Here is a 27757-nt window from a genome sequence, read left to right on the forward strand (position 1 = left end):
CATATTTCTTTACACTGGCAGTGAGAGGCTAGGGGAGTTCCAGTGGGACAGGCTGCTCCAGGAGCAAGGGACAGACAGGAACACAGCTAAACTTACAGGCAAAGGCTGTGGCCTCCTTCTCCTAAACAGATCAGCACAACACCCCTGCCTGCAGGAAATCAGTTTTTTCCCTGCAGCTAAGAGTATAATCCCATTAACATTATAATACCAGCAGGAGATCTTTTCTGATGGGAGTCAGGCTTTAACTGCACTCACGGGAGACTTTTCACCTAGAACTAATTGACGCAAGAGGGCTGTTCCACTAATCTCCGGGGTGAGAGAGAAGGTGTGACTCGGGCTGGGAGAGGCTAATTGACGCTGGAAGGATAAAGCAGCGCCCTTGCCTGGCTTTGCAACACGGCGTGTCCCTTCTCTTCACACACTGAAGTGACTCCAGGTGCCTGTGGTCGCCCTGGGGAAAGCTGCCTTTTTGAAGACAGGGCCACCATGGGGCTTCACAGCAGCTTTGTCTTGTGGTGACCACACTAATGCTTATAGCCGCGAGCAGGTGGATTCGTGCTGACCAGCAGGTGTCTGAAATGTAAAACCATCACGTGCTGGGCATCTCCTGACCAGAATGTGTCTGAAATGTAAAACCATCACGTGCTGGGCATCTCCTGACCAGAATGTGTCTGAAATGTAAAATCACCACGTGCTGGGCACCTCCTGACCAGAATGTGTCTGAAACGTAAAATCATCACGTGCTGGGCATCTCAGCAATGAGGCCAGCTGGCCCTCCTGCTCCTGGGTGTCTGTATGTCAAAGGCTGGTGGTCTTCACAGCTCAAAAACCCCAAAGGAATCAGAAGCAGCACTGAAAGTCACTGTGTTCAAGCAGCAAAGGTTCTCAGATGCAGAGCTCTACGTACCAAAGGACGGAGGTCTGGGTGTGAAAGGATGTAGCCGTTGTTGGTATTCAGGAAGGCGTAGCCATGGACACCCAGCTGGAGAAAGAGGCATTGGAATAATCAGTGCTTTAGCTACCAACACTGCTGGGTGATGGGTGCTGATGATACCCTGGCACCACCAATATTGAGAAATATCTTCCTTTTAAAGGTATTGACCAGCAGAAAATGGAATCCATCCCAAAGCAGGTATCTGTGTGGTCTGTATGTGCTTGGATGCACAAAAGGATGTGCAGGTGTAGCTATGATATTATGAAAAATCCTTTGCTGGGATTTTTCCCCTCCTGAGAAGCTGAAGAGCCTCAGGAGAGAAAGGTAAACAATTACTATCTGCTGCTGTGGAATGCAACAGGTGCATCTGTGATTGGTCCATGTAGATTGTTTTCCATTGATGACCAATCACAGCCACCTGTGCCAAGGCTGTGAGCAGTCACAAGATTTTGTTATTCTATTCTGTTTTATTCTTGTTGAGCCTTCTGATCTCTCTGTTCTTTAGTACAGTTTTAATGTAGCATTTTAATATAATATTTAACATAATAAATCAGCCTTCTGAAATAGAGTCAAGCCTCGTGTCGCCACACGCGGAGAATGCTCAACATGCAGGTAGTTCGTTTGTGTGCACATTCAGAAAAACATGCCTTCCTACAGTCTGATTGTCATCATGGACAATCAGCACCCAGAGGCAGACTGAGCCCTCCACAGCAGAGATGCACAGGAAATGGGCAATGATGAGGAATGTTGTAGTTTTAAAATGCTTTTTAAGGAATAGCATAATTGAACAAGAGCAGACACTGGCTGACCTGAGCTGTGAGAGATTTCCAAGAGAGCAGTTACTCAGCTCAAGCCCATATATAATGCAAATTCCAGCTACACTCTGAGTTGCTAATAAACCTGTAGATAGCCTGTGCTTGCCAAAACAAGAGGTGTCTCAAGGAAAACAACAATGGATAAAGTTTCTATCTTAAAAAATATGTTGCAACTCTATTCCTATAGAGACAATCCTGGAGGGATAAGGTAGGAAGTGAGGAGGTAACTAATTTACAGTCTGTCTGTGCATTCAGGGAATCAGTTCTGTATTTCACACATCCCAGACCAAAACCATGGACCACCTCTATGTGAAGCAGTTTTTGAAAAACACACTTGGCTTAACTCAGTGTGGCAAGAATGATACCAAGACACTGGACCAGCAAATTTCTTTTTTAGCCTATTAAAGCTGAAATTTTAGCCCAATAAAAGCACAATCATGAATAAACAAGGTCCAGAGGTCTGGAATGCTGGGGCTGGTCCTTTTGAAGCCCATATACCAGGGAATTCAAGTTGAGGACCCTAGGTTTCCAAATTGGTCTGGAGTTGGAGGCATTTCTGAGAACACGTGTCCTGCTGCTGATATAACGAAATCCAAATTTTTTCCCCATCCTTTCCTGGCACTGCTTGGAGGAAAGAACAGTGATCCTCCTTAGTCCAGAAGAAAAAAATTATTGTATATCTGTCCTTTGAGTGACATGGGGAAAGTGAGATAAAAAGGCATTATTCTTATACAGAAATCATATAAAAAATGACCCAAACCAGGCAGCTTTGCATGCTTTGCAGGCACCCTGACACTCACAGTTCCAGGGCTGTCTGCAGGATCATTTCCTACAGCTGCCTGTTAATGGTCTGCCCAGCATCCATGTCTGGAAGCACCACAGAAATTCACAGCTTCTGACAGCACTTTCAGTCCTGTGAGTCTTCAGAATCAGATTTTGGACAACTGCCTCACTGGTAGTAGTTGTCTGATAGTTATGTAAGAGAAAACAAAAGCTTGAAATGTTGGTTCAAATTGCCAGATTTCAGGGTGGTCCTTGGATGTGCTCGTTGTCTCCTGCTGCGCAGCCTGACTGAACAAAGGGTCACTGCCTGGAATTTACAGCAGAAACCAAACCAAACCGTGCATCTCTGGGGGAATTTCCTATGGATGAACATTTTTTTTTTAAGATACATTGAACACAGAGCTAATGGAAAGTTTCTTGACTAACAATTCTGGAGAGCAAATACTCTATCCAGGTACAGCACAAAGCGAGTGAGAGCCAACTTTCTGTACACTGTCCTGCCAAGAAACCATCATGCTGATCTGCAGAAAGGAACCTCTAGGCATGACAGGAGAGTTGGCTCTCCATAATCCATTCAGCCCTCAGTTTTTCTGCTAAGAATATTGACACTGAAACAAGTACATTTTTTGCCAGCTGGCATGGCAGCTCTTGTCCACAGGGAACTGCATATAAAACTTTAATTCTTCTAATATAGGCTGTCATCTCTGAGGGATTTAGGTTGGTGACCATCAGGATGCAAAGGTTCCATGACCTTTTGCCAACCTACTGGATCACCCCTCCTTGTGCTGCTGACGCAGCCTAAAGGCTTGTAGTAGTGGAAGATTTCATATGTGCTACATGGAAATCACACACCACTACATCCAATAACTCTTCCCCCTAAGGCTCATAGTTTTTCCTACAGAGCAGAGAAGTGATTTTTCAGTCATGCCCATGGAAGTGTGAGTAGTGACTCTGCTGTGCAAAGGAACCAACTGCATTATCTCAGCCTTACCTTATAGCGTGGAGCAAGTTTCAACAACTCCCTCAGTGGTACATCAGAGCCCACCACACCCAGAAGAATGCCATGGGATCGCTTTAACACAAAGGAAAATCCATTTTCAGAAGCAAAACTGGGTAGTTTTACACCTGAAAACACATTATTGTCTCCCTAGTAGTTTCTCACCCATCCCCTCTAGGCTTGTATGGAAGTGGTTATTCAAAAATCAATTAATATACTTCAAAAAGTCCATAGAGGTTATTCCAGTATTTATGGAGAAGAGTAATTACACACAACACTAGTCAGTATTCACTGCTGTGATTCAGAAGTAACAAAAATCACTGAAAACAAGTCTTCAGGGCAACCACCTGCATTCAGTATGTGTAAATACCAATAAGGTCAAGAAAATAATGCAAACCAACACAAATGATAAATTGGGCCAACTAAATCAAATGACAAATACAAAACTGTTAACCCAGAGAAAAGGAAATCCCCTCTCCATGACATGTGGATCTGGTTGTTAAATAAGCATCTGGAGAGCACTGTGGAAAAAATACATACAGGCTGCCACTGCAGTGCTGTGCCAATGCAGGCTATGGCCAGCCCCAGGTGGACAAGGCACACAGTCACTTGTAGGACCTGGATGAAGAGTTTACCCCTTGTACAGGAATGCTAAGGTACCATTCTCCATTTCAAAAGGATGCTGAGAAATTAGAAATGCTACAGAAAAGTGTCTAAAGGGTTTCAAACACCAGAAGAAATTACCTTACCAAATCGTCAAAATAATTCAACCTTTTTAGCTTATCAAGATAGACAGGTTTGATTTTATGGCAATGTAGAAGATGCTTCCCATGAGAACTTACTAAAGGGTACAGGCTTTTTAATCCGAGGAAGCCATTGTGACAGGAAGGTGAGGTCAGACAAATTAAAAGCAGAATTTAGACAGCAATTTTTCACAAAGAGTTAGAAACCATGACGGAGAGAGCTTTTGCCTGGATGCCTTTCTTCAATGATGCTTTTGCCAAAACCAGGGTATTTGGCTCATCTGTGTGAGATGTAAAATCTGCAGTAAAATGCAGACTATACAAGGTAATGATCTCTTCCAGCCTGAAATTTCAGGGTCTGTAAACCAGGCTTGGTTTGAAAATGGAAGGGATAAAACAAGAAGCATCATATTTGAGGGGTATTTTAAAGAAATCACAGACTTATCATTCTGACAGCTAAATTATCACTCATCCACCCTGCCAGAGCTCTGCTGCCTTTCCTAATGGCTGAATTTGTTCAGAGGCCCTTTGGCTTTAGGGTGCCACAAAGTCCTGCTGCCTGCTGTCCCCTCACTCACCGTCTCGTTCTTCTTGCTGAACACTGGCATGGCCACCGTCGTCATGAGCAGCAGGCTCTGGGCCTGTGATGCAAAAAGCTGCCACACAAAACCAGAGAACTTGTGTCAGCAAGTGCAGCACCCCAGGGAGCACCAGTGCAAGGAGCCGCAATTCCCAAGGACCCCAGATGTGGGCTGCAATTGGTCACCTCCTTGCTGCACACACTGCTCGGGAAACAGATGGCAACACTTTTAACTAGTCTGTGTCCCAGGGGACCATGGGATGGATGCTTGCTCTTGTGGGGTGATGAGGATGGGATCAAAGCCAGTGAAATGCACTGAAGAGTTGCTTCAATGAAGAGACAGGAACCTGAAGAAGTGGTGGCACAATTTATACCCACCACTCTTTGTGAGTGTAGACATGAGCACTTATACAATGAGTATAACAAGCACCAACACAAGCAGCACAGAACAGAGAAAAACAACGCAAATATGAGCAAAATCACAAACAAGGTATCATCTATACTGCCAACACATGAATACCACAAATGAAAAACACGACAGACAAACATTTAAATGACACAAATACACAGAAGGCCTACTTGTATACACTTGTTACTCAACCATCTAAGCTTAGGAAAAAGGGACCAAGTAATGATCCAAACAGATACACTGTAGTGAGCTATCTCCATGAGGGATACAGCACATGGATGTACAATGGGATAAGAGATGTACCCAATTCAACAGAGGACAGATGCTCTAAAAGCACATGAGAGGAGGTAAAACAGGCAAGTCATATGCAAAGGAGTCTCCCAAACATGCCCAGCTATCAAAAGATTCTAATCCTTTGCCGCCAGTAACACCACTCCTTCCATCTCTGGTTTGATGTGAGTAGCAAGGCAAGAAATGACCTCCTGTCCCTACTACAGAGCACACTGGGAGCCATAAAGGACCAAGTCAGCAATTTAGTCACTTGATAGAGATTTGGACTTGGTATCTTGAGTAACTTCTCTGGGTGATTTTTTGTGGAATCTTCCCATTTACAGCAACACTCACACTAACACACAGCAAGTAAATTTCTCTTGCACTTATTGGACACGTGGAAAAGAGATCAGGTGAGTTAAGCCACTGCACAACACAGACAGCCCTACCTACTCTGAACCAACAGCACAGCTCTCCAGTACATCCAGCATTTCCCCTCCTCTTCTTGCTAGTGCAAGAGGACCCTTAGTGCCGCAGCCCCCACCCCCTCCAGATGTACAAGCCAGCTGTGGCTGTGAAAGCTGGCACTGACACACTGACTGGCACAAGGGAAACAGCACATGCACAAAACACAGGGTGCAGTTACCTCCTCAGACTGTGGCAGCTGGTGAAAGACATGGATGAACACACAAATGAATACATGAATGGAGGAATGAATCAAAGACAGGAGAGGTTGGGACAGAGGAAGAGAACGGCAAGACAAGAGGCAACAAACAAGATGCAGAAAAAAACAAAACCAAACATGCAGCAAACAAATGTCTGTGACTGCCTTCGGAAGCATGACTCTACACACCAGTGCCAGAGGTGGCAAATCTGCTGATAAAATAAACTTCCTGGGTAATTAGTAGCACTTCTGGAGGCTTTGATTAATACACTCAAGTACCATGTCCCAGCCCTCAAATGGCACAGCTCATGCAGCAGTAGATGTCACCCTCACAGAGCCAAAAGTCTTCCCACAGGGCAGGCCTGAGACAAAGCAGGGGGCATTGGGACTGCTGACTGTCTGGTCTTTTGCAGTGTGTCCTTTGCCCACAGGGCTGGGCTCAGGACCACTGTGGTGAGTTAGGTCTTGCTAGTTTAAGGAAGGAAAGAGTGAGCCTGCTGCCTCAGCTGAAATTTCTGTCTTTGAGTTGCAAACAATTTGCAGTTGCAGTTAGCTACTAGGCTGGAGGAAATCAGTCTCTGTGACCCTACCCTGAGCCAAGAAAAATCTATTGTGTGAATAATCCTTTAGAAGGTAACATACTTGCACAGAAGCACATCTTAGCTGATGTTGTGCCTGTGTGATTAGTCCTGGGCACCTGAGTCACTGCAGATTCGTGTTTGAGTCTGCACACACCTCAGTTCCAGGAGCAAGCAGAAAAGAAATATTGCCTGTCTCAGTAGAGCCAGAGATCAGTAATTTCTATCAATCAACCAACTCCTGGCTTGTTTTACCTAAGTTTCAGGACTTTATCTGGGATTTGACTGGTGTTCGAGGTCCTTACCGCGCTGTCCATGTAGGCTTCGGTCCAGATGATGTCGTGGTCGTGGTTGATGACCATGGGCCGGCTGAGCACGTGCAGGTACTCCATGACATTCTCCTGGACATCTGCCAGCGTGGAGATTTGAGTGTAGTAGCCTTCATGGAGAAACAGAGGTGTGAGTCACTCTGCTGACACATCTCCCCTGTTTCTAAATGAGCGCAAAGCTAGAAAACTGAATGTCAAAGACCGAATGTATCTACCCAGAGTAGGTAATCTGCTCTTTGTAAAACGGGCCTTGACATGCCTGTCACACAAAAGCACCTGTGGAAATCTAGAGTTTCAAAGCAGTGGTTCTGCTCTTCTAAAAATGCTGAAACATTTTGTGCAAGATGAAAGTCTTGATATAATCAGATTTGTGCAAAGCAGATGCAAAATGTTGTTTTGGGTCTCAGGAAAAACCTCCCACTAGTCAGACTGCCTTTAGTCTGGAAGGCCAAACATATGCAAGCAAAGGTTTTCACCAGGCTACCCACTTGCCCTGCCCTATTTTATATTAGGATCAAATTCCCACTTCCTCTTCCAGATTTTTTCCAGTACTCTTCAGCCTGCCTAGCTTTACATCCAAGGATGGCAACTACTTCCATCTACACATTGGAAGCACAATAAAAAGTGCAAGGTACCCATTTCTGAAGCTTTGTCCCTGCAGCTGGACTCACAGCAGTCTAAAACTACAACAAGGAGTACAGGGGAAGGATGTTCTCAAGTTACCAAATGGTCCTCAGAAGTAGCTTCTGGTTAGAAGTGCTAATACAGAGTAATGTCATAAGGATTCTTGTGTCCTGCTGCTCACCACAGGCATTGGTTGCACTTGGTATAGGGTAGAATACATCAGATACATGGAAAACTTTCCAATCACCAGGAAAACACTGTCATGTAGAAGGGCTCATGTTCTGATAAGCTTTGTGATGTGGACACAGATTTAGTGTGCTTAAAAACAAGGACCAAAAGGGTTATACAATGCATTGAAACAGAAGAACCAAAATCAGGGAGCCCTCTGCACAGCTCAAATCTGGTAAGTGAGAATGCAAGAGCACATTTTTGCTACCTGGTTATTCAGAAGAATGCATTCTGACATTTTACAGTGAACCAACAGTACCATGAAGACTCTGTCACTGATCTGCTGGCTGAATACAGAATCTGAAACCCAGGGGTTTGCTTCAATTAACAAAACATAAAAATATTATGTGTAATTCATAGTGCTAATTAGATGAATGCTTGAGCCATGAGCATCCCCAGCTCACAGACATTCTACAGGCCAGCAACTCTCCTGTCAACTGTTCCTAGTAGTAAATGTTCCCATGCATTTCATGCTCTGCTGGAACCACTGCTTGGGCTGGAAAAGTTTGCACCTGACACCCAGCTTCAGCTTTCCCTTCCTTTCCCTGTTTATACAGGACACTGATGTAACTAGCATTGCCGTCTTCAGAGGCCAGGTCATGCCCAAACATGGATGGCTTTTTTTCCCTTTCTTCCTTTACTCTTGCACACTCTGACAGTGCTAACTTGACTTTTTAACTGGCCCCAAATGCATAAAGGTGACTCACCTACTGTGGATGGATTTTCTCATTCACTTAATTTCATGCCAGTTACAGAGAATAGTGGGTTTGGGGTGGGATTAACAAGCTATTTTGGTACCTTAGTGAAAATCACTTACACACAAAGAATTTGGCCAGGATACAGGGGTTGACCTGCAGACCTTGTGAAAATTGCTGTAAAATCTTTAAAGCAGTGATGTTTGTTTTACGTCTCAGCCAAAAGATGTCAGGCTCTCTAACAGAGCTTTAGACAGATTGTCAAAAGCCAGCAACTGGGACACAATAAGCACAGGGGACTTAGGTGGACTGCAGCCAGCATGAATCTTGGTCATAGAGTCCCTTGGCACGGTGACAGGAAAATGCAGTGGCTCAGCACGGAGGACTTGTGTTAGCTGGACACAGGCACACTTCACGTGGGCCAGCAGGGTCTGCTTTTTCCTTAGGTTGTCTTCCAAGCAAGGGCTTGTGGGCCCCAGCAGTGGTGGGTAAGCCTTGGAGGGGTGCAGGGAGATTGGGCACCATTCCCACACAGCACCTTTGTTGTTGCAGGCGATCCATTTCACGTTCGGGGCGAAAGTGACCTCCCGTCCTATGAGGTACGTGAACACCCGGACCTAGGAGGATGCAAAGACAGGAGGATGACGCTGCAATGTGCTACCAAATCCAAAAGGCTGAAGTTTGGCATCCCCTTGTCCACTGGTGTGAACATGGTGAGAGCAATAGCTCTGCCTTCACAGAGAGACAGGAGCCTCTCGTGCCATTTGTTTCCTGTTCTGTGGCCTGGAACTTAATTTCCAATTACAATAAGCCCAGAAAGCCAAATAGCACCCAGGATCATCTGAATAACAAAGCAAAAGTGCAGATTCTGTTTGATTTTATGAGAGCAGCTCTGCCAGGCACTCAGCAACCACATGCAGAGGTTTATAGCTCCCAGGAATCCTTGACCCAGGGGAACAGCTGGCCACATGAATCATTTAGAGAGAGCTTTACCATTTCTCTTGCATTTGACCACCAACAAAAGAACCAATCCTGAAATAAACTGTTTCAACAGCCCCCTGCTCTGCTCTCTCAGTAGGCTGCCTCTCTCCCTTTGTGCATTGCTGCTAGCTGGGGTGAGGTAAACAAATAAATCAGGAGGGTCTAGGATGAGCAGAGGTCTATTACATTTTCACAGGAGCTCTGCTAGTGCAAGCCTGTAATCACAGACATCAGAGTAAACAGGGCTGGAAGGCACCTAGAGAGGCTGTTTGGATCCTTCCCCTGGCCACCAAAAGAACTTTGAATAGCCAAACCTTTCCTGAACAGGACCAGTTATAAATAGTCCTCCATGGGATTAAAACTCTTAGCAAAAGTTGGTTTTTAATTTTGAAATACTCAACTCAGTCTTTATAATCTTATCAGGAGAACATTTGGATTGCCCACAACTTTAGAAAACAAAGTGCATGAAAAAGAAAAGCTCCTCTAACCTAGAGATCTGCATTTGCAATCCTCTCACCTCAGAAATCACCACAGTAGGCTCCTGCCTGGCTGCTTTGTTTGCATTTACAGTCAGGTGCCCATGGGAATTCAGGTACTGGAACATGTGAATGCTCAGCTTTGCCTGATATCCTGGCTCGGGCTTTTCTCCTCCCAGCACAGCAGAATGGCACCTTTCCCCTCCCTTTCCATTTATCACTTCCCAGACAAACCTTCCGATCGGGCCAGTTGTATTTTTCAAACACAGCTTCATAATCCTCCACGGCTCCATCGGTGATCAGCATGATGGCTTGGTTACACAGACCTCCTTGGCCAGCATCTCTGAACTACAAGCAGAGAGGGAGAGCACTGCTTATCCACCACAGGCTGTTTCTGAGGAACCGCACTCTATTTATTCACGGTGGGCCACATCCTGACTTCCACTTGCAAACCTCACACTGCTCAGAAAGAGGATTGTGTTTGCATGCTGCATATAGATTTTTTAATTTATACAGCCTTGCCTGGCACATGCAGACACAGAAGGCTTTGCAGAAGTAAAATAATGAGGAGAAAATAAGTACTGTGGAGGAAGGGTGTGATTCCTGCTGCTTCACATCTTGCACAGTCACACTATTTTATGCAAAACAACTATAGATTGACCATAAACACGGCAATTCTGATTTGACAGCAGTAACTGTCACTTTTTATGGCAGAAAATGTGAAAGGAGTGGGAAATCAGACTCATCATTTCAGGCTGAATCCATCAATCTGCCAAAGAATAGCAAAGAAAGGCAGGAGCACATCAAAAAAGAAGGCTACTGCCATTGGAGCTGGGAAAGGTTATGGACATGCCAGATAGAGAGGCCATACACTGACATGACACATGACCTGTTATCTATGCATAAGAGAGATTTAAGGCAGAGCAGAAGTGCACCAGGACTCTGGTACACACACTGATGTGCTCCCAAGGGCACCTGCAGGGGTGTTGGACAGATGTGCTCCTACAAGCGAGCCAGACCCTGCCTGTCCAGCCAGGGAGAACCAGCCTTGGAATGCTGCCTGTCTTCTCCTCCATGTGCTTCCCATGCCCTCAGGTACCTGCTCTACAGAACTGAGGGCCTCATGCAGCACCAACACAGTGCTAAAGACAGCAGCAGAGGCAGCTGAGGACATCCCAGGGACAAAACTGAGCAGCCACTTGGCTGCAGCTGCCAGCTCAGTGGCACTCTGCTTCTCCTTGTCCTGTCTCTCACTGCTGCTATGCTGTGAGGAAGGAAAAGTCTGATCAACAGAAGAGGGTGCAGAAAGAGATGCAGAACAAAAAAATTATGGAAGAAAGAGAGTGGACCTCCTGCTAACAAAGATTAATGACAGGCAATAGCATGATATGAGGAGCATACAGGAGACCAGCTGAAGGGTGATTAAGGTTACATCAAAAAGCAGCAATTTTAAACTGGAGAGGATAGTTACGTCTTATGAGAAAAAAAGGTATCCAAGTGGCACAATTAATTGCATAAAATGAAATCCCTGGATGGGAGAACAAGAGCACAGGCCATGAACTGAGAGTTTTTAGATGTTTTAGGGTTCAATTCCCAACTCTTTTAGGGTTTGGTAATGCTGTGTTATGACAGACATGTCATATGTCTTTACCAATGTGGCTGGTCCTGTGGTTCCACTGCAGATTAACATCATGACCATGAACACCTCAAAGCCAGTTCCAAGGTCTGATTTCCAAAGTAATTTCACCACTCCTACAATTACATTGCAATTGTCCCTTATTATGAAATTACCAGGCTCAGTGCTAATATCACCATAACATCCCCTTCTGCCACCATCTATGTTATCAGTCCTGCCTGCTCCAACTTCACACAGCACCTGTAACTATACTGCAGGAAGAATGGATTCTACAGCTCTGAATGACCACAGGTACAAACCCCTCTCTGGTCAGTGCTTGTCTCACTGACCAGAACCAGGACAGATGATCAGGAGAGAGAAGGGTGTTTTAATAGGGTCATTTCTAACGAGTAGCTCTCAGGTGAAACATCTCTGGGAAATACCAAGTCAGGATGAGGTGTTTGGACATGCTCCTCCTCTCTTGTGTCACATTCAGAGGGAAGACAGGCAGTAAAGGCTGAGGGTGTACAACAGGAACAAGCACAGGATGCTCTTAGGAGCGAACCAAAGGAGAAAAGCAGGTGAGAGCCTCATGGGATTTTGCTAAAGACCAGCAGGTAGGAAAAAACCAGAGCCTCAAGCGAGCTATTTCTAGGACAGAGATCAACTGGGTGCAGATTAGCAGAGAGAACAGACAGTGTGAGTGTCCACCAGGGAGGCACAGGGTGCAGGAAATGCTGTCAGAATGAGGCTCAGATCACAGATATAGGAATATTGTGGTTACAAAAGCAGCTTATTCCAAACTGTTGCAATCTACAATATGGCTGTTTAGATTATTATTAAATTAACACTTAATTAAGGTCACCCACCATTTCATCAAACTACTTAAGATCTCTTTATGAAGCTTACTTCAGAACTCACAATACTGAGATACTGAGAAATTGAATGTTGTGTCAGAACCAGCAATCTCCTAATTACAGGAGTAGATGATATTTTCAACAGGGAAAATGAGATCATCAGTGTCATAGAAATGGAGATTAAAAAGACAGATTTAGAAAACAAATGAACAAGAGGTAATCCCTGTTTTTTAGGTCCTTTGTGACTGGCTGCAGCTGTAGCAAATGATCTGACAGCATTTGCAGCAAGCTCTGAACATAATTCCCTGCTCTGACCGAAGTCTCAGGAGCATGAAAGAAGGGGAGATGAGGAATTACATGTCCACAGAAGAGATGTCTGAAGAAAGGCAGGCTAGAGCTGGGTCAGTGAAGGAGGCACAGAGCTGTATAACTTCAGTCACGTTGCCAGCACTAAGAGGCATGATCTAATTAATTCAGGGTCACAGTCTCCTGTACTCCCTTGTTTGCTCATTGCCTTTTACTCTGCAGTTATAGGCTGGCACAGAGCTCCCAGTGAAGCCATAGGAACCATCAGCATGGCCCAGAGATGTGCAGGCACGCGTGCTGATTATGTGCATGTCTGACCAGGGGGCTGAGCAGCCTCTCCCCATCTCCTCCTGCCCCATTATTATGCAGACCTGCCTCTGGAATGGCCTCCAGAACTACTGAAAATTCAAACTTGGTGGAAAGCGTCTCATGGGGAGAAAATCAGCAGTAGATAAGAAAACAAAGCCAGTGAAGGAGAAACAAGAAAGGGCATTAAGCAAGATAGTAGGAACTGGTAAACAGGAAATTCTGAGCTTTGCATATCCTGAAAAAATATGCTGTAGAATCCAGGTCCATAAAAATGTGACTGGAATCAAGAAGCAATTTCTAAGTGTTCAGAGAAGAAGCAAGAAAGGGAGTAAAAATAATACCATGCCCAATGATAAAAACCAGAAGGAGATGGTCAGGCAGAGATGCTTTAGAGCCTCCATCCTTTATCATCAAAAGGAAAATATTGTAACGGCTGGGTACTTGCTGAAGTGATAAAAAACTAAGAAAAGAATGAATGAATTAGAGGCAGGGTCACAAACTGGTAGGATTAAAGAAAAAACTAATTTAAAGCATTTGCATAATCTGTGCTCAGCATGAAGGGAAAAAACTGCAGAAGGTGTAGCTGAACTACTTGCCTCATGGGCTGAGACCTGACTGGGACTATACAAGATCCCAAAGGATGAAGAGGCAATGAACAGACAACACAGAAAATGGATGGATCAACTGTCCTTAAACATCTAGCATGGTGCTAGAAAAATGAGTAACACATGCATCTTGTGAATGTGTAAATGAATAAAGTGAGTGAACAAGTGAGAGGTGAGAGGCCACAAACCATTGTTTACTTAAATCAACACACAGGTTCATTCTTTTTATGGCACCAGTTTGCTCAAGTTACTCAGAATTTTACGTCTCACTGAAATCCTGTCTTGTTACCAGTTTCAACACCTTTTTTCCACCTATAGCCATTCTGGAATGACCCACTCAATTAACTTCAACGTTTATGTGATTTCTGAGATCGAAATCTTGGCAGCGAGTCAAGGCACGATTAAATCAGCCTGGTGGTAAGAGGAAACATCATTCCAAGGTGGCCTTGGAAAGCAGAACTTGGCTTTTCTTGTCCTCCACAGAGTGGGAAAAGCAACAGCTTTCAAATTACTTGCTCTGAGTGTATCCTGAGAAAGGAGGACACATGGACATTGGAAAGGAGAGGCAGTTGCTTGAACACAGAAGAGGAGGGTGGATACTGCCTAGGGAGGGATGCTGCAGAGACACATCAGCTGAATAGGAATTAACAATGTGACAGTGCCTGAAAAAAACTGTAGCTGTTGTCTTCTGTCCTGTTAAGAGGACTAGGGTGTGTAAAACAGGGAAGGCAATTATTCTGCTCTGCTTAGCACCTGATAGCTCTCAGCTGCAGCACTCACACACTGTTGGGAGGATGGTGTTTCAGGGGAGGCAGCCTGGAAGCAGAACAAAGGGGTATAAATCCTGCAGGAAAAAAGGGAGAGAACAAGGCAGGCCAAGCTTGTTGAAACAAGGAAGAGAGCAGTGAGACAGATTAAAATTGAATAAATAAGAAAAGACCTCAAAAGATAGCACTTAACACCTGAGAACTGTGAAGCACTTCATAAACGTGTGCTTAAGACCATGGCTTCCCTTGGATGCATATTTTATTTAAACCACTTGGTTTGTGGCTAAATTGAAATGGAGAGTTCAAGTGGTTTATTGAGCATGGCAGAGAGGGACAGGGGGAGGTTTCTGGCTAGCTGTTCTCCTGAAACTGATCTGCAAATTGTGTCATGGATTAAAATATGCCCTCTCTCCCCCAGAGGATAATGGAGGAGAACAAAGACAGTGAGAGATCTGTGCTCTTCTTCAACCCCTCTTTGCTACTCATACCTCATTGAGTGGGTCTCTGCTGGGCTATTAATTCTGTGAGCAATTGGACTGAGGAAAATTACCAGGGAAATTTTGCAGCCACTTTCATTACAGATATTATTACTGGTTGTCTCTTGTAATCAGCACAGCCTGTTTCATCAGCGTGATGCCGCAATTTTCATTCTCCTGCGTATGCTCCCGTGAGCAATAACAGGAGAGCCTGTGAGGAACAGCTGAGAGTGGGAATTGTGTCTGATGAGAAGGGGTGGTCAATTCCACCAAAGCTCCCCCTTCTGCTGACTGTGACCGCACAGATTTGTTTTGGGGCACACCGACTAAAACCCTTTTCCTCTGCTATTACCAACACAGGTCTAAGAAACTCGAGGAGATGATTTCAGAGAGCCCTTAAACCACGCTTGGCAGGGGCACCCTTTTGCCTTAAACTGTGCTACTTGCAGAGCCTGGGATGCTCTAGCTGCTGATATTAAGGCACTCTATTTCACACATTTCTTTGGTAACAAAGATACTGTTTTATGGATGGCCATTTCCAAGGCACAGAAGAGCATGACACCTTTCCTCATCTGCAGGTGCTCAAATGCCTGAGCCTTCTCCCCACATCCAAGGTGATAGCAATAGGCACGAGGGAAGCAGTACTTCACCTTGTGAGTGAGTAACAGCAGAAGGTTCTATCACCACTGGGTGCTGCACTGCCCAAGAGCATCTCAGAGCTGTTTAGAGCTCATTGAGCAAGACAGAATCAACAAGAACCAAGATAAGTGATGACTACTGAAATTGTTGACTGAATTTTTTAATGTTAAATAGAGAGAAGAAATAAATTCTTTACCCACCAAGGAGTTTCTTCCCTATTACTGCAGTGAGTCACATTAGTCCACTGGGGTGCATGGGCAATACTCCCTGGAGGTACTTTTGGTTCAGCTGTTTCAGTGGAGGACATATTTTGTCTCAGCTTTTAAGGTCCCTTCCAACCCAAGTCCTTCTATGAATCTGTGATCCACAATTCCACTACAGACAGTGCCATGAGGAGATGGGGCTACTCAGCTGGCTCTTGGTCCTTTTTCTTGTTACCATTCCCTAAGAAGCAGAATTAAATTGTATGTTTACCTCCAGGCTACTGAATTTCCTATTCACATGAGGCAATGAATCATTTATGGTTCTTTTCAGAGGGATTAATTCTCCTGTACCTGTGATTTCTTCCCCAAGCACTGATACTCAGCAAAGTGACATTGAAATAAATCTGAAGAATAATCTTTCATGTCTTCATTATCATCACTGCTCACTAATAACATTACTTACAACCAGAATTGTGGCTCTCAGCTGATCAGTTGTACTTTATTGCTGCTATTTGTAAAGGTGCCTGGGCAATGTCCAGTTGTGGAGCTCATTAAGAAAACTCATGAAGCCACAGCCTTGCTGGCTCCTGATCCCTCTTGGGCAGGGACTGCAGGCTGTAGACATCATGCACAAACCAACACTTCCCCTAAGATGGGTGAGCCCTGCACACTGCTTGTGACAAATTTGGGATCCATGAGATGAGCTCCTGCCTCCTCCCCACTGCAGCACCCTGAGGGATGTGCTGTCACTGGGGGAGAGGAGTGCAGGGCTGGCCAGGGACACTCGAGCCCCACACAAGCACAAGCACCAACTCTTACCTCTCTCAGGATTTTGAAGGACTCTGTCAAAGCCTTGTTCACAGTCCCCACTCCTTTTGCCTGAAGTTCCTCCACCAGCTGCTTGAAGTGCTGGCAAAAAGAGAAGGAAAAAAAACCAGGAATGAGTTGCAGGCACGGTGTTCCCTTGGACCAGGGCAGGAAAGGGTAGCCCGGAAAAGGCTGTGCCCATGCAGCTCCTGGACTGCATTTCTCAGTCTCTGGACTGTGAACCATTGAGGATCCATGTAAGATCATGGAAGGGGCAAAACTACTGGAAATCTGGCCCTTATCTGCACCTTCAGGAAAAATAAAACATCCTGTGCACCCAAAAGCAACAGGATGGGGAAAAAGAAAAAAAATTTGAAAGCTTGTCTATGACTTCAGCAGCATTGATCTGCTTAAATTAAACCCTCTCTGCAAGATAGTGTCTAGGATGTTTGGGAATCCTTTGGGAATCTCTGCAAAGACATCACCCTTTGTAGTCATACTCTGTGGGCTAGGGCTAATCTAGGAAAGAAATCTGGTTGTTGAAGGTATACAGGGATGTAGTAATACAAACAACAACAAAAAAAAAAACCTGAAAGAAGGAAAACAAAACAGGAAGAGAAGCTAAAAATACCAGTCAGCCAGGAGGGTGGTGGAGCAGCTGGACACAGGCTGGCCACCTCAGGGCTGCTGAACCCTCCTGGATCAGAGCAGCAAAACCCCTCCTCTAAGAGGGCTTGCTGGCAATCCACCCTGATGAAGGATCAGGCTGAGAATATACTCACCAGGAAAGGACCGATTACATTTCTGAGGGCTGAGGATGTGGGGTGTGTAAGATGGAGAGTTTTTGCCCTCTGCACAAAGTTTTTAATAAGGCAGTATGGGCTAGGTCTGCTTGTGGTGCAGCAATGGGGACACAGGGAAGCTGTAGCTGCTGCTCACCCACGAGCTGACCCTGTGTCACAGCAGCTTGGGGTAATTCAGGGTGAGCCACAGAGCCAGCACACAGCCCTGAACTGCTGCTGGCTTCTGAAATGCAAACCCTGCTCCTTGTCCCTGGAGTTTCATCTCACAGCATCTCAACCCCGTGCTCTGCCTTCATGAAGGGAGCTACCTGAGCTACACTGAGAGGGACCTGGTACTCACCTCTCTGTTATCTCTGTCTGCTTGGACCAGGATACCCTTAAAACAGGGCTCAATAAAATGAACATAATCATTGTACTGCAAAGAGAAAACGAGAAGAAAGGGGTTGTCATGGGAGAAAATCCACAAAATGGGTTGGTGTCCTAGGTGCATGTTCAGAAAGCATCATGGGACATGATGCCATTTTATACCTATTTCCCTTAAAAATTGTTTATAGTTATCATGGCAAAACCTAGGATTTTGATGACTCTTCTGTTTGTTTGAATTAATTACATTAACTGCAATTAATTTATTAATTACAGCGTTTTGCTGAGTTCTAGCTGAGCATATCTACACATACAAAGCTACTTTTTTTTTTTCCCCCCCACTCACACCACGAAGTTTTTATCCCCACTTTATAAACCTGTATCCCTGGCCTTGCTTCTAGCACTTGTTGCACATAGTTTTCACTTCTGGAGACTCTGTGAGTCCCCAGCCACCAGCTGAACCTTGCAACCTGAAGTTTGAAGCCTCTGGTGCATGGTTGAGCAATAACAAAACAGGTTAGCACACATCCACTGGACTGGGATAATTAGGGGAGCAGATGATTCTAGGCTGTGACATGTGAGGTAAAGCTTGGTAAGGCCACTGGGAACCTTTTCCTGCAAGGATCAGCAGAGTGCAATTCCTAAGAGGCCACTGATGCTCAGCTGATCAACAGGAACTTAGGTCAGGCTATAAAGTCTCTGAGCCAGCAGGTTCTTGGTGTGAGTGCAGTAAAGAAATATATATATATATATATATATATATATGTATATAAACATGGTATTTCTGGGGTAGTTTTTGAAGAACAGATGATATTTCAAACTCTTTAATGACTCCCCTCCGTTTTTCTGCCAACACTGTTCACTATTCCATCTGTCCAGTCATATAAAGACAGAATTGTTGCCACTGGAGTTTCTAATTAGCTAACATAAGAAGCTATCAACAAAAAGCAGAATTTATATCTCAGTGGCTGTGCCCTGGCAAGCTATCATAGAAAGAAGCCTGGGGAAGGAGATGGTGTTTGAATTAGCTTTGAAAATTAGAAGGCAAGGAGCCTTTAACATGGCACCAGACTTGCTATGAGTCATGGAAAGAAGTTTTGCTTTCTGTGGTCAGTGGTGCTGGTTTTCTGTGGGTAACCAGCCCATCCTCACCCTGCCAGGGCTCAAAAAGGGAGAGAGTAACAGTGAAGCTTCCTAACCAAGCTCCATGCAGTCCAGCTGATGGATTTAGAACTGTAAGGGCAGCCTTGTAGGATGCTGGTGCACAAAAAGGCACATGGTGGTAGTTTTCTAGCCTGGAAATATTATCCTGAGGATTACACTGCTGCTGCTGGACCCAAATTCAGTGTTATGGCAAGCTGGGTGAACTATTAGCTCAGGTGTCTCTCTGCAGCCCTTGGTTATCCGTTGCAGTCACATCCCAAAGAAAGCAAAAAGATGCAGCCAACACCCTCTGTGGAGAGATGAAATGAGCTGGCAGCCACCCTGCTGACCACACAAAGCTGCCTTGCCAAGGGTCATTTGGGGAACTTCCCCAATCCAGTATAAGTGCTGCTGTAGGTAGGTTCTGTGATTTGCTGAGGGGAAGGAGGAGAGGGTGTGAGGCACCAGGAGAGAGCTCAGCACTGGAATGGAGGCAGACATACTGCAATGATGTTGACAAAGTCATTTTCTCCCAGAGTATCCAAAATGGTGACAATGGTGTGCTTGGCAATGGTCATCCTCAGGCCCTTCATGCTGCCACTGACATCCACAATGATGACAATGTCCTTGGGAGAGGTGGCTGCTTGGATGTACCTGCACAACAAAGAGCACAAGGAAGCAGGGTGAGAGCCAGGGAGGAGGAATGCTGGGAGTGCTGCTGTCACCGTGCCAGCCACAGCACCACGTGCACCATGGCCACAGCTGTCCAGCAGGAACAGGCTGGCCCCAGCACCTCCCTTCCGGCACTGGGAAGTGCTGAGCCTACTGCAGACATACACCAAGAGTGACAATTGTTAAAGTCTGCTTTAACCATGCTGAGCAGACTGAGTAAACACACCACAGTTCTGCAACTTAAATATCCCCACCACCTCCCAGCCACAGAAGTGTAATTCCCATGTGGCACTTGTAGATGCCACAGGGAAAACTGTTGCTGGCAGGGCTTCCCAACCTGCTATTACCTTTGTTTATGTACCCCCCGCCTCTTGCAGGAGCACCACAGGACCTTAATTACTGATCAGCAGCTCACCAAGGCGTCACCTTGGAGAAGGGGGAGAGAGGAAGGATGAAAGGTGCTTTGGCCAAGTCCCTCCAAAACTTACCAGCCACGGTTTCTGCAGTCAAAGGAGATGACTCCGTTCTCATCTGGTAACCACTTTATTCCTGAAGAGAGCAGCAAGAGGAGCAATCAGCACTCACAGGGAGGCAGGCACCTGCACTGCTGAGACCTGACTACCCCAGGGAGAACACGAGGCTGGCCAGCCACAGCAGTGGCCATTCTGCAGAAATACAAGCACAGCTGCTCGGTCTTTGGCAGTTCTGAGTAAACTGCTTATTAAGTTTCTCTTTAAAAAGATGTACCTAGGCATAGTCTGTTCAACTGCAAAGCAGCTGCTTGTACTTTCAGTTTTTTCTCACTTTGATGTAGTTCCCAACAACAGATTTTTTTCCCTCCCAGAGGGTGGTTGAGAGCATAAAAAAGCAGCAGCAGTGACGGGGATGCATCCCAGATTCCCTGCTACAGGCTCTGTTCACAGACATCTCTGCTTTCACCTTCCCCAGCACGTGCCAGGTCACAGAACAAGGGCACACAGCCATTTGACCAAGTGGCCACCAGGCAGGCTGCAGCTGCAGAGCATCTCACTGGCTCCTGCAAGCACAGGACCTCCCTCCTGTGCTGTGACCTAATGTGCCACTCACAGCTAGGGAGTGGGTGACCAGTCAGGCTGGCCAGCTGCATCTGCCACGTGTGTCCTCAGAGAGGCCTTGGCCACCACTCAAACCCACAGGGGAGCCCTGCTATCGTGTTTTGAGAGCTTTTTGGAGGACCCATTCCAGCAGACTTCTCTGGGGTTGCATGAGCAGTGTGCCTGAGGGGCTGGTTCTAACGGGAGGAAAGGGTTTATGCCTGCAGAATAATTCCTTCAGCCTTATCAGCCCGTTTTGCTCACTGCAAAATCCTGCCCTTCCTGAGGCTGGGATGGCCCAAACTTCCCAGATTGGACTCTTCCATGGCACAGGCCCTATCCTGCAAGATTGGCTTTGCTCTTTCAGTGCCACACAATCTCTACTCTTTTACCTGGGTACAGCCTGAAGAATCCAGTGGAACTGCCGAAGTACTGCCAGGTCAGTGTGGGATCCCTTTCAAAGTTGTCCACAAAAATGGGATTCAGGGCTTCTGACATGTAAACTCCATTGAGTATGGCAGGGTCTGTGGGGGAGAAAACTGTGTAAGAGAAGGAAGGACATCCACCACCCCTGATGGAGGAGAGGGATGGGAACAAAGGCAGCTTCAAGAGGAATGCAACCTTGTCCAAAGCTTTTACATTGATGCATCCTGTTCCCTGCCCATTCAAGTGAATCTTTGAGGCCAGGCCACCAATGGCCACCGCAGGTGATCTCAGCTTGGTCAGACACTATTAGCCCCATTTCTCTTGTCTGCCCTTGAGCCCTACATCTGGTTGGAATAATGCTCTCAGAGACCCAGGGAGGCCATCACAGTGCTGAGCACAGCTGGCACAGCCTACAGGCAGTGTTCAGCTGCTGTCTGACACGGGATGTGTGGCTCTTGAGAAGCAGTAGGCTGATGCATCACTGACAGCCTTTCTGTCAGTGATACAAGGACTGTCTAAATTTATGCTAGTGTAATGACCTAAGACAGAGGAGCCCTAGGATTTACACAGTTGCACTCTCTCTTCTTTTCCTCATTGAATCTTTTTTTCTTTCCCTGCCCTTTCCTTGACAAAGCCTGGGCTGTCCTACCATGCCCCCAGCTCCTCAGAATAGTGAGAAATGATACTCACTTTTAAAATCTCAAAGATTTATTAAACCTTAACAAAATACAACAAAAGACTGAATAAGGAAAAATTCACAGCATTGGGAGCATGGAACTAAACCACTACATGTCCACGCACGCAATGGCTCCTCCACCTTTTATACCTTTGGTGTTGCATCAGGTAACTCTGGCCCCTACCAAAGTCCATCAGTCAACTCTTCTTCTCCATCCATTAGTGGGGATTGAGAGGAATGATGGATTTGTCTTTACAAACAAACTGTGGATCTGCTGGTAGATAAAACCAGCATTGAGAGATAAAAAACAATGGGAAAGATTCCACTGACTGATAAATGGAAAAAGATTTACAAATAAACTGTAGGTTTGCTGATAAATGAAATTGGATATTGAAAGATGAAAGAAACAATGGGGAAAGACCCTGAATTCCACAAGAATTAAAAATGAAAAGGGATGGTTATACATTAGAGGGACATCTTTGGTATCAGGTGTTGGGGGAAGTCTGTACCTCTCAAGTACCTCAGCCAATAGGGAAAGAGAGAAGGGAAATCAGAATAAAAAGGAGGCCACGTCCTCCAAAAATCTGAGAGACCCCAGGGGAATGCCCCATAGCCTCTCCCTTTATTCAAATAAAGTAAAAGGACTCCTCTGTCTCCTTTTTGGGCATAAATCTCTGATGTTTGTGCATTTACTTTCCTGACAAGATCACTTTCTGCAACTTGACTGGAGGTGAGGTGTTGCCATGCCACACCTTTAGTAACAAGCCTGCCCTCCTCCCAAATGCCCAGGCTACCAAGGTGACCCAGTGACAACAACACAAGGGGGAGGGGAAAGGGGACTGTGGGGAGAACATATCACAATAGCATAACCATACATCAATAAAACTTCTCTTATCATACTGTCTCAGTTTGGAAATAGGGGTATTCTATTCCTATCTGTTAGAGGTGGGGCAGTTCTCTTCTGTTAATTGGGCAGTTTTCTTTATCTCTTCCACAACCAATCCTCCCTCCAGGAGATATCTTCTGTTAAAGGGCTATTAATTATTAATTATCTTCTGTTCATGGGCCAGTGAGTGTCACTGCATGGCTGATAAAATTCCATCATCCCACTGGGAGATGCTCCTCCCAGAGGGAGGAGCCAAGAATTCCTAACTGGATATAATCAGAGATTTGGAACACCACAGCAGCCTTTTCCCACTGGATTCCTAGAAGAAGACCAAGCCCATCTACACCACCACAGGACCTTCAGAGGAAAACTACACCCTTCTACAGGATCCCTGCTCCACCAGAACCACAGCTGGCACTGCAGGAGGGCTGCAGCCACCATTTAGTGGGAGTGCTGCCACCACCCTGACCCGCAGGGTGTCAGGCCCTATTCCGACTCTGTCAGTGTTTTTTTTTGTTTGTACTATTACATTTGTTTTTTTAGTTTTCCTAGTAAAGAACTGTTATTACTGCTCTCATATCTTTGCCTGAGAGCCTTTTAATTTCAAAATCATAATAATTTGGTGGGGGGGTTTACATTTTCCATTTCAGGGGAGGCTCCTATCTCCCTTAAGCAGACGCCTGTCTTTTCAAACCAAGACACATACACATAATATTCATCCCTTAATTGTGAGAGCCAACCATTGCATCACCTGTCTAGAACAGAACCAACAGGAAGCTGCAGATTCCAAGAACTCCTAGGAGGCAGTGTATATTTGGTGTCTGTGTTGACTCACTGCCTCAGGAGACCAAAGAGAACAGCAGCAGTAGAAACAGTGAATCATGAGAATCTGGTCATTGTAGGATTAACTGTATTAGTGTCGAAAAGGGTGGGGCTTTCACCTACCACTTCCTGTTTAGTCACTTTACTAAAAGTAGTTTTGGTCAAAACGAGGTAAAAACTGAATTGTGACTTCCCAGGGATGAGGCCAAAGTAAGTCCTGCAGGAAGGTGCAGCCAGAAATGCTGAGGAGAGCCAGGCTTGCTGCGGTGTGCAAGAGGGGGAGTGAGCACTGTGGGACACTGGTCCCTGGAGGAGCTGTGGGCATGGAAGCAGCCCTCCTCCTCCATCTGCTGATCCTGCAGCCACAGCCAGAGGAGCTGCTTGGTTCATGGTGAGGTGTAGGGCAAGAAATCAGCTGGCTGGGCAGTGCCTCTCTGCTCTTTGACCACCTCTCTCCATACTGTGCAGAGAGCAGCAGCCTCCTTTGTGCAGTTCTGCTGTACCTACCCACAGCCAGCTCTGCTGGTCACTCTGCTGTGAGCAAGATTTTAGGGTCTGGGGCTGTCAGAGCAGATGGAACTAATTTGAAATCATGGGAGGAACAGAACTCTGTCTATTGTGTCTCTAAAAACCAGCAGTTGTGACCACAGTCACCAGTGAGATTCTTGACAATTAAAGGCCATGACAGAGCCAACCCTTCATCCAGAGTGACAATTACCAATAAAGTCTCATCTCAGTTCGTCTCACAGCACCTTTGGTTGGGTAGAGGAGATGTAGGAGAACCCACTGCCTGTCTGAGATGGAGGCCTGTCCACTACAAGAGGTTTTCCAAGAGCAGATTGTACCTAAGCCCTGTCACAGTGACACAGACACAACTGTCCCTTAGGACAGCACCTTTCCAACCCTTTTTTTTTTCCTCTGTCAGTTATTTTTTCTATTCCCATCCTTGTTTCCAGTATTGCTACTGATAATTTCCACCCCAACCTACCAGCAGTGAGAAGGTAGAGGCCATTACCTTTGTTGTAGACATTGGTGGGCAGCTGGATATCACTGTAGGTTGTGTTCACCAGTAAGTTATTGAAATGCTCATTTGGCTCCAGAATGAATTCATCCCCAAGCTCCACATAATTGTCATTTTCATCCTTATCATTAATCAGGAGAGAGTTGTAGTAATCAAACTGTTGATGAAGACAATGGAAAAGAGAAAGACAAAGAGAATAGCACAGACTATTACCAGCACTGCCAGGGGCAGGGAAAAACACTCTTTAAAACAAAGAGGGAACATATGGAGAATCAGGGCTTCAAAGAGGATCAAAATGAGCCACAAACAAGCTATTACCAACTGGAAGTGTAAAGCTGGCCAAATGATGGTTTCTGGCCAGTTTGTTGCTGTCATATGCCCATATGACCCAAAGCACTGTCAATGCCAGGAGCATTGCTTAAGAGCCACTTAAGAGCACAGGGCAGGGTGGGAGCCTCCTGTGGCCCCTCAGATGTATTTAGGGGCTTAGCTGGAAAGGTGAAGTGTCTTACAGGGTCTGGCTCCCAGGTTTAGCACAGGACACACCAGTGCTGACCTCACCTGGCCTGTCTCTGCAGCTGTCCCTTACTGAGTTCACTGCTGGACATCTAGTGGGATTATCCCCTCATTCTGGCACTCCAAGTAGCAGGCACTCATTGAGAGCAAAGGATCAAGCAGAAGGTGCTCAAAGACAATGCAGTGTCCCCCCACCCGTGAAGGTCACTGGGGATTTACCATCTACAGTCACTTCAGTACATCCAGGGCATTCTTTGTCCTTGGATAACCTACGTTTTTAAGATGCTTTTGCTGACTTGATCTGAGCCAGAGGTTATGTAAGGATTAGCGTTCAAGCACTAGCAGCACTCAGAGGGTGCAAATGGAGTGTGCAAATACAGAGTCATGTACCTCAACTCACCCATGCCCCTTACTGTGAATGCAGCTGACCCAGCTAACACGGCTAATGGGACTCTTTAAAAATAAAAAGGAAAAATAAAAAGTGAGACGAAATTAGTAACTAGCTTGACTTCAAGGATTGTTTTCATTTTTCCCAGCACTGAGACATGTACTTCAGTGGTAGCCTGTCCTTCTGCTGAGCTGTCTGTGCTTGTACTGTGGATAGAGAATTCCCTTTCACAGCCTTTTCATTCCAGCTCCCCTCACCAGCAATAATCCCACAGCTTGGCCACAACAAACAGTTATTAACAGAAAGCCAATTAACCAAATTGCTTGGACAGCACCAAACTTTCACCTTAAGGGTGGTGTCTGTCTGGTAGAGAAAAGATGATGGGAGCGGTTAAGAAAGAAAAACTCAGTTCATTTGGATTAAGGGTTTGCTGTGGGTATTTGTAACAGCATCCTCCTCATTGTTCATTCACACTCAATTTTTACCTCATTTTCCAGTCAAGTAACCCACAAAGTGCCAGCTAATTTGCCCTAAAACATCACATAACGACAGTATTGGCCGTGCACTAAAAGTAATGCCAATAATATCACAGCCCAGTATCTTCCCAAATCCTTCCCCTCCCAGAGCCACAGGGACAAATCTTTTTGGTTTTCCTAGGTTTGGGATCTGCCAAGGATGTCTGTTATCTGCAGCAGTCTCTGAGTGTCCTGCAGACAAGGCAATTCCTAAGCCCAGGAACCGGGAGGGGGTGGGCTCCTGGCTGTGCCCGTTCTTTGGCTGCCCTGAGGATGTGTGCCACGTTTGTCACTGACCAGGATAAACTCACCTCCAGCGAGGAGTTGTACTCATGGTTCAGATCTGCATCTTCTGCTGCTTCCACCAGCCTCTAAAGCAAGCACACAGAAAGGAAGGTGAGTGGGTGCTGTGGCAAAGGCCTCCAGTTCTTCCAGCTGTATCAGCGATTGCCTCCTTCACCACAGCCACATTTGGGGTTATAAACTTCCCTCTTTACCTCCTTTCCTGCTGACCTGTCATTCTGTGCTACAGTTTTAAAGCTTGGAAGGTACATTATTTGCAGCTATTTATTGCCAAGTGTATTCACACCTACTTACTCCAGAGTCCCTGCTAAACCCCTGAGCAATTTTAGATATCACAGGACATATACAAACAGAAACAGGTCCATTTAGAGAAAGAACAGACAAATTTAATTTCATTTTCCATGAACACTTCCAAAAAGCCATGGGAAAGGCATTTCAGCCCCAGCTTGATGTCAGTATCTCATCAAAGGAAAAGGCCTTGTGGGAGTCTCAGTCTGGTATTGTTACTGAGACAAAGACCATGACTGGATTTCGTAAAGGGCTCAGCGATGCTGTGACCATTTATAAGCTCTTACCATTTATGGAAGGCAATAAAATCAGCCAGTTTTCTCCAGTATGATGCTTCAGGGCACTAATTCTCAGTTGGTACAGACTGGGAAGGGATCCAACTAAACACGTACATGTTTTCAAGGTTGCACAATCAGCAACAGTCTCAGCAAAACTACGTTTTGCTCCTTCACAAAGGATAAGGCAATCCAAACACTGGAGAAGTCTGGCTAAGAATTTAATGTTATTGGCCAAAGCTCTGGGACTAAATATGCCCACATTTCACTTGGAGATTCAAATGATGTGTTTCTGGATGACTTTTCCACATTAGAAGCCTTAAACAGTCAAGGCTCTGTGACTACAGAAATATGCTTTTCACAGTAGGTAAACACACAGGAATATGATAAATCCTTAGATGCAGGAAGCAAGGGGGGCCAGAACGATTACCTGCTCTGATCTCCCTCACTGCAACAGCTACAGACCCCTTGCCACCTCCTCCACACTTCCCCATGTACACAGCTGGAAATCCAAGCACCTTCCTTGCAGCCTGTGCTCAGGAGGTGCAGAAATTCCCCTTGAGCCACACACACAGCTGAAACAAGCCCCTAGTCTTCAGCAGCCAGAGTGCATTATGGAAGGATGAACTGGATTTTTCACTTTCGAGAGGTTTTCTTCCCCCCCCTTTTTAAACAGCTTGTCTCCTAAAAGAGTGCTCGTTCCCTCATATTTATTCTAGACTTTGTTTTTGTCTTATTTTCTAATTTGAGCAGAGGGAGAAGCCAGCATCCCCTTGTCTGAACGCCCACATCCTCCCACCAGTGTCTGCTTAAAGCTCAGTGTGAGCAGCCAGCTGCACCAGCAGGCTCTTGCTTGGGCAGGGAAGTCCTCACACAACCCCTGCACCCACACATTCC

At 45.7% G+C, this 27757-nt stretch overlaps 1 protein-coding gene across 1 annotated transcript in view; it reads right to left on the bottom strand.

The window, feature by feature from the left end:
• The window catches only part of CACNA2D4 (calcium voltage-gated channel auxiliary subunit alpha2delta 4), a 122347-nt gene that overhangs the window by 84419 nt on the left and 10171 nt on the right, over positions 1-27757 (bottom strand). The window contains exons 4-16 of the mRNA XM_041484522.1: positions 26306-26365; positions 24570-24732; positions 21137-21268; positions 20160-20220; positions 19503-19653; positions 17834-17908; positions 16703-16792; positions 10341-10454; positions 9188-9266; positions 7079-7212; positions 4851-4928; positions 3524-3604; positions 908-982 (exon numbers count right to left, since the gene is read on the bottom strand). Of these exons, the coding sequence (XP_041340456.1) occupies positions 908-982; positions 3524-3604; positions 4851-4928; positions 7079-7212; positions 9188-9266; positions 10341-10454; positions 16703-16792; positions 17834-17908; positions 19503-19653; positions 20160-20220; positions 21137-21268; positions 24570-24732; positions 26306-26365 (1293 nt within the window). The remainder of the gene's footprint in view (positions 1-907; positions 983-3523; positions 3605-4850; positions 4929-7078; positions 7213-9187; positions 9267-10340; positions 10455-16702; positions 16793-17833; positions 17909-19502; positions 19654-20159; positions 20221-21136; positions 21269-24569; positions 24733-26305; positions 26366-27757) is intronic.

Source organism: Pyrgilauda ruficollis, unplaced genomic scaffold (genome assembly GCF_017590135.1).
Source record: "Pyrgilauda ruficollis isolate IOZ18807 unplaced genomic scaffold, ASM1759013v1 scaffold66, whole genome shotgun sequence".
Lineage (NCBI taxonomy): Eukaryota > Metazoa > Chordata > Aves > Passeriformes > Passeridae > Pyrgilauda > Pyrgilauda ruficollis.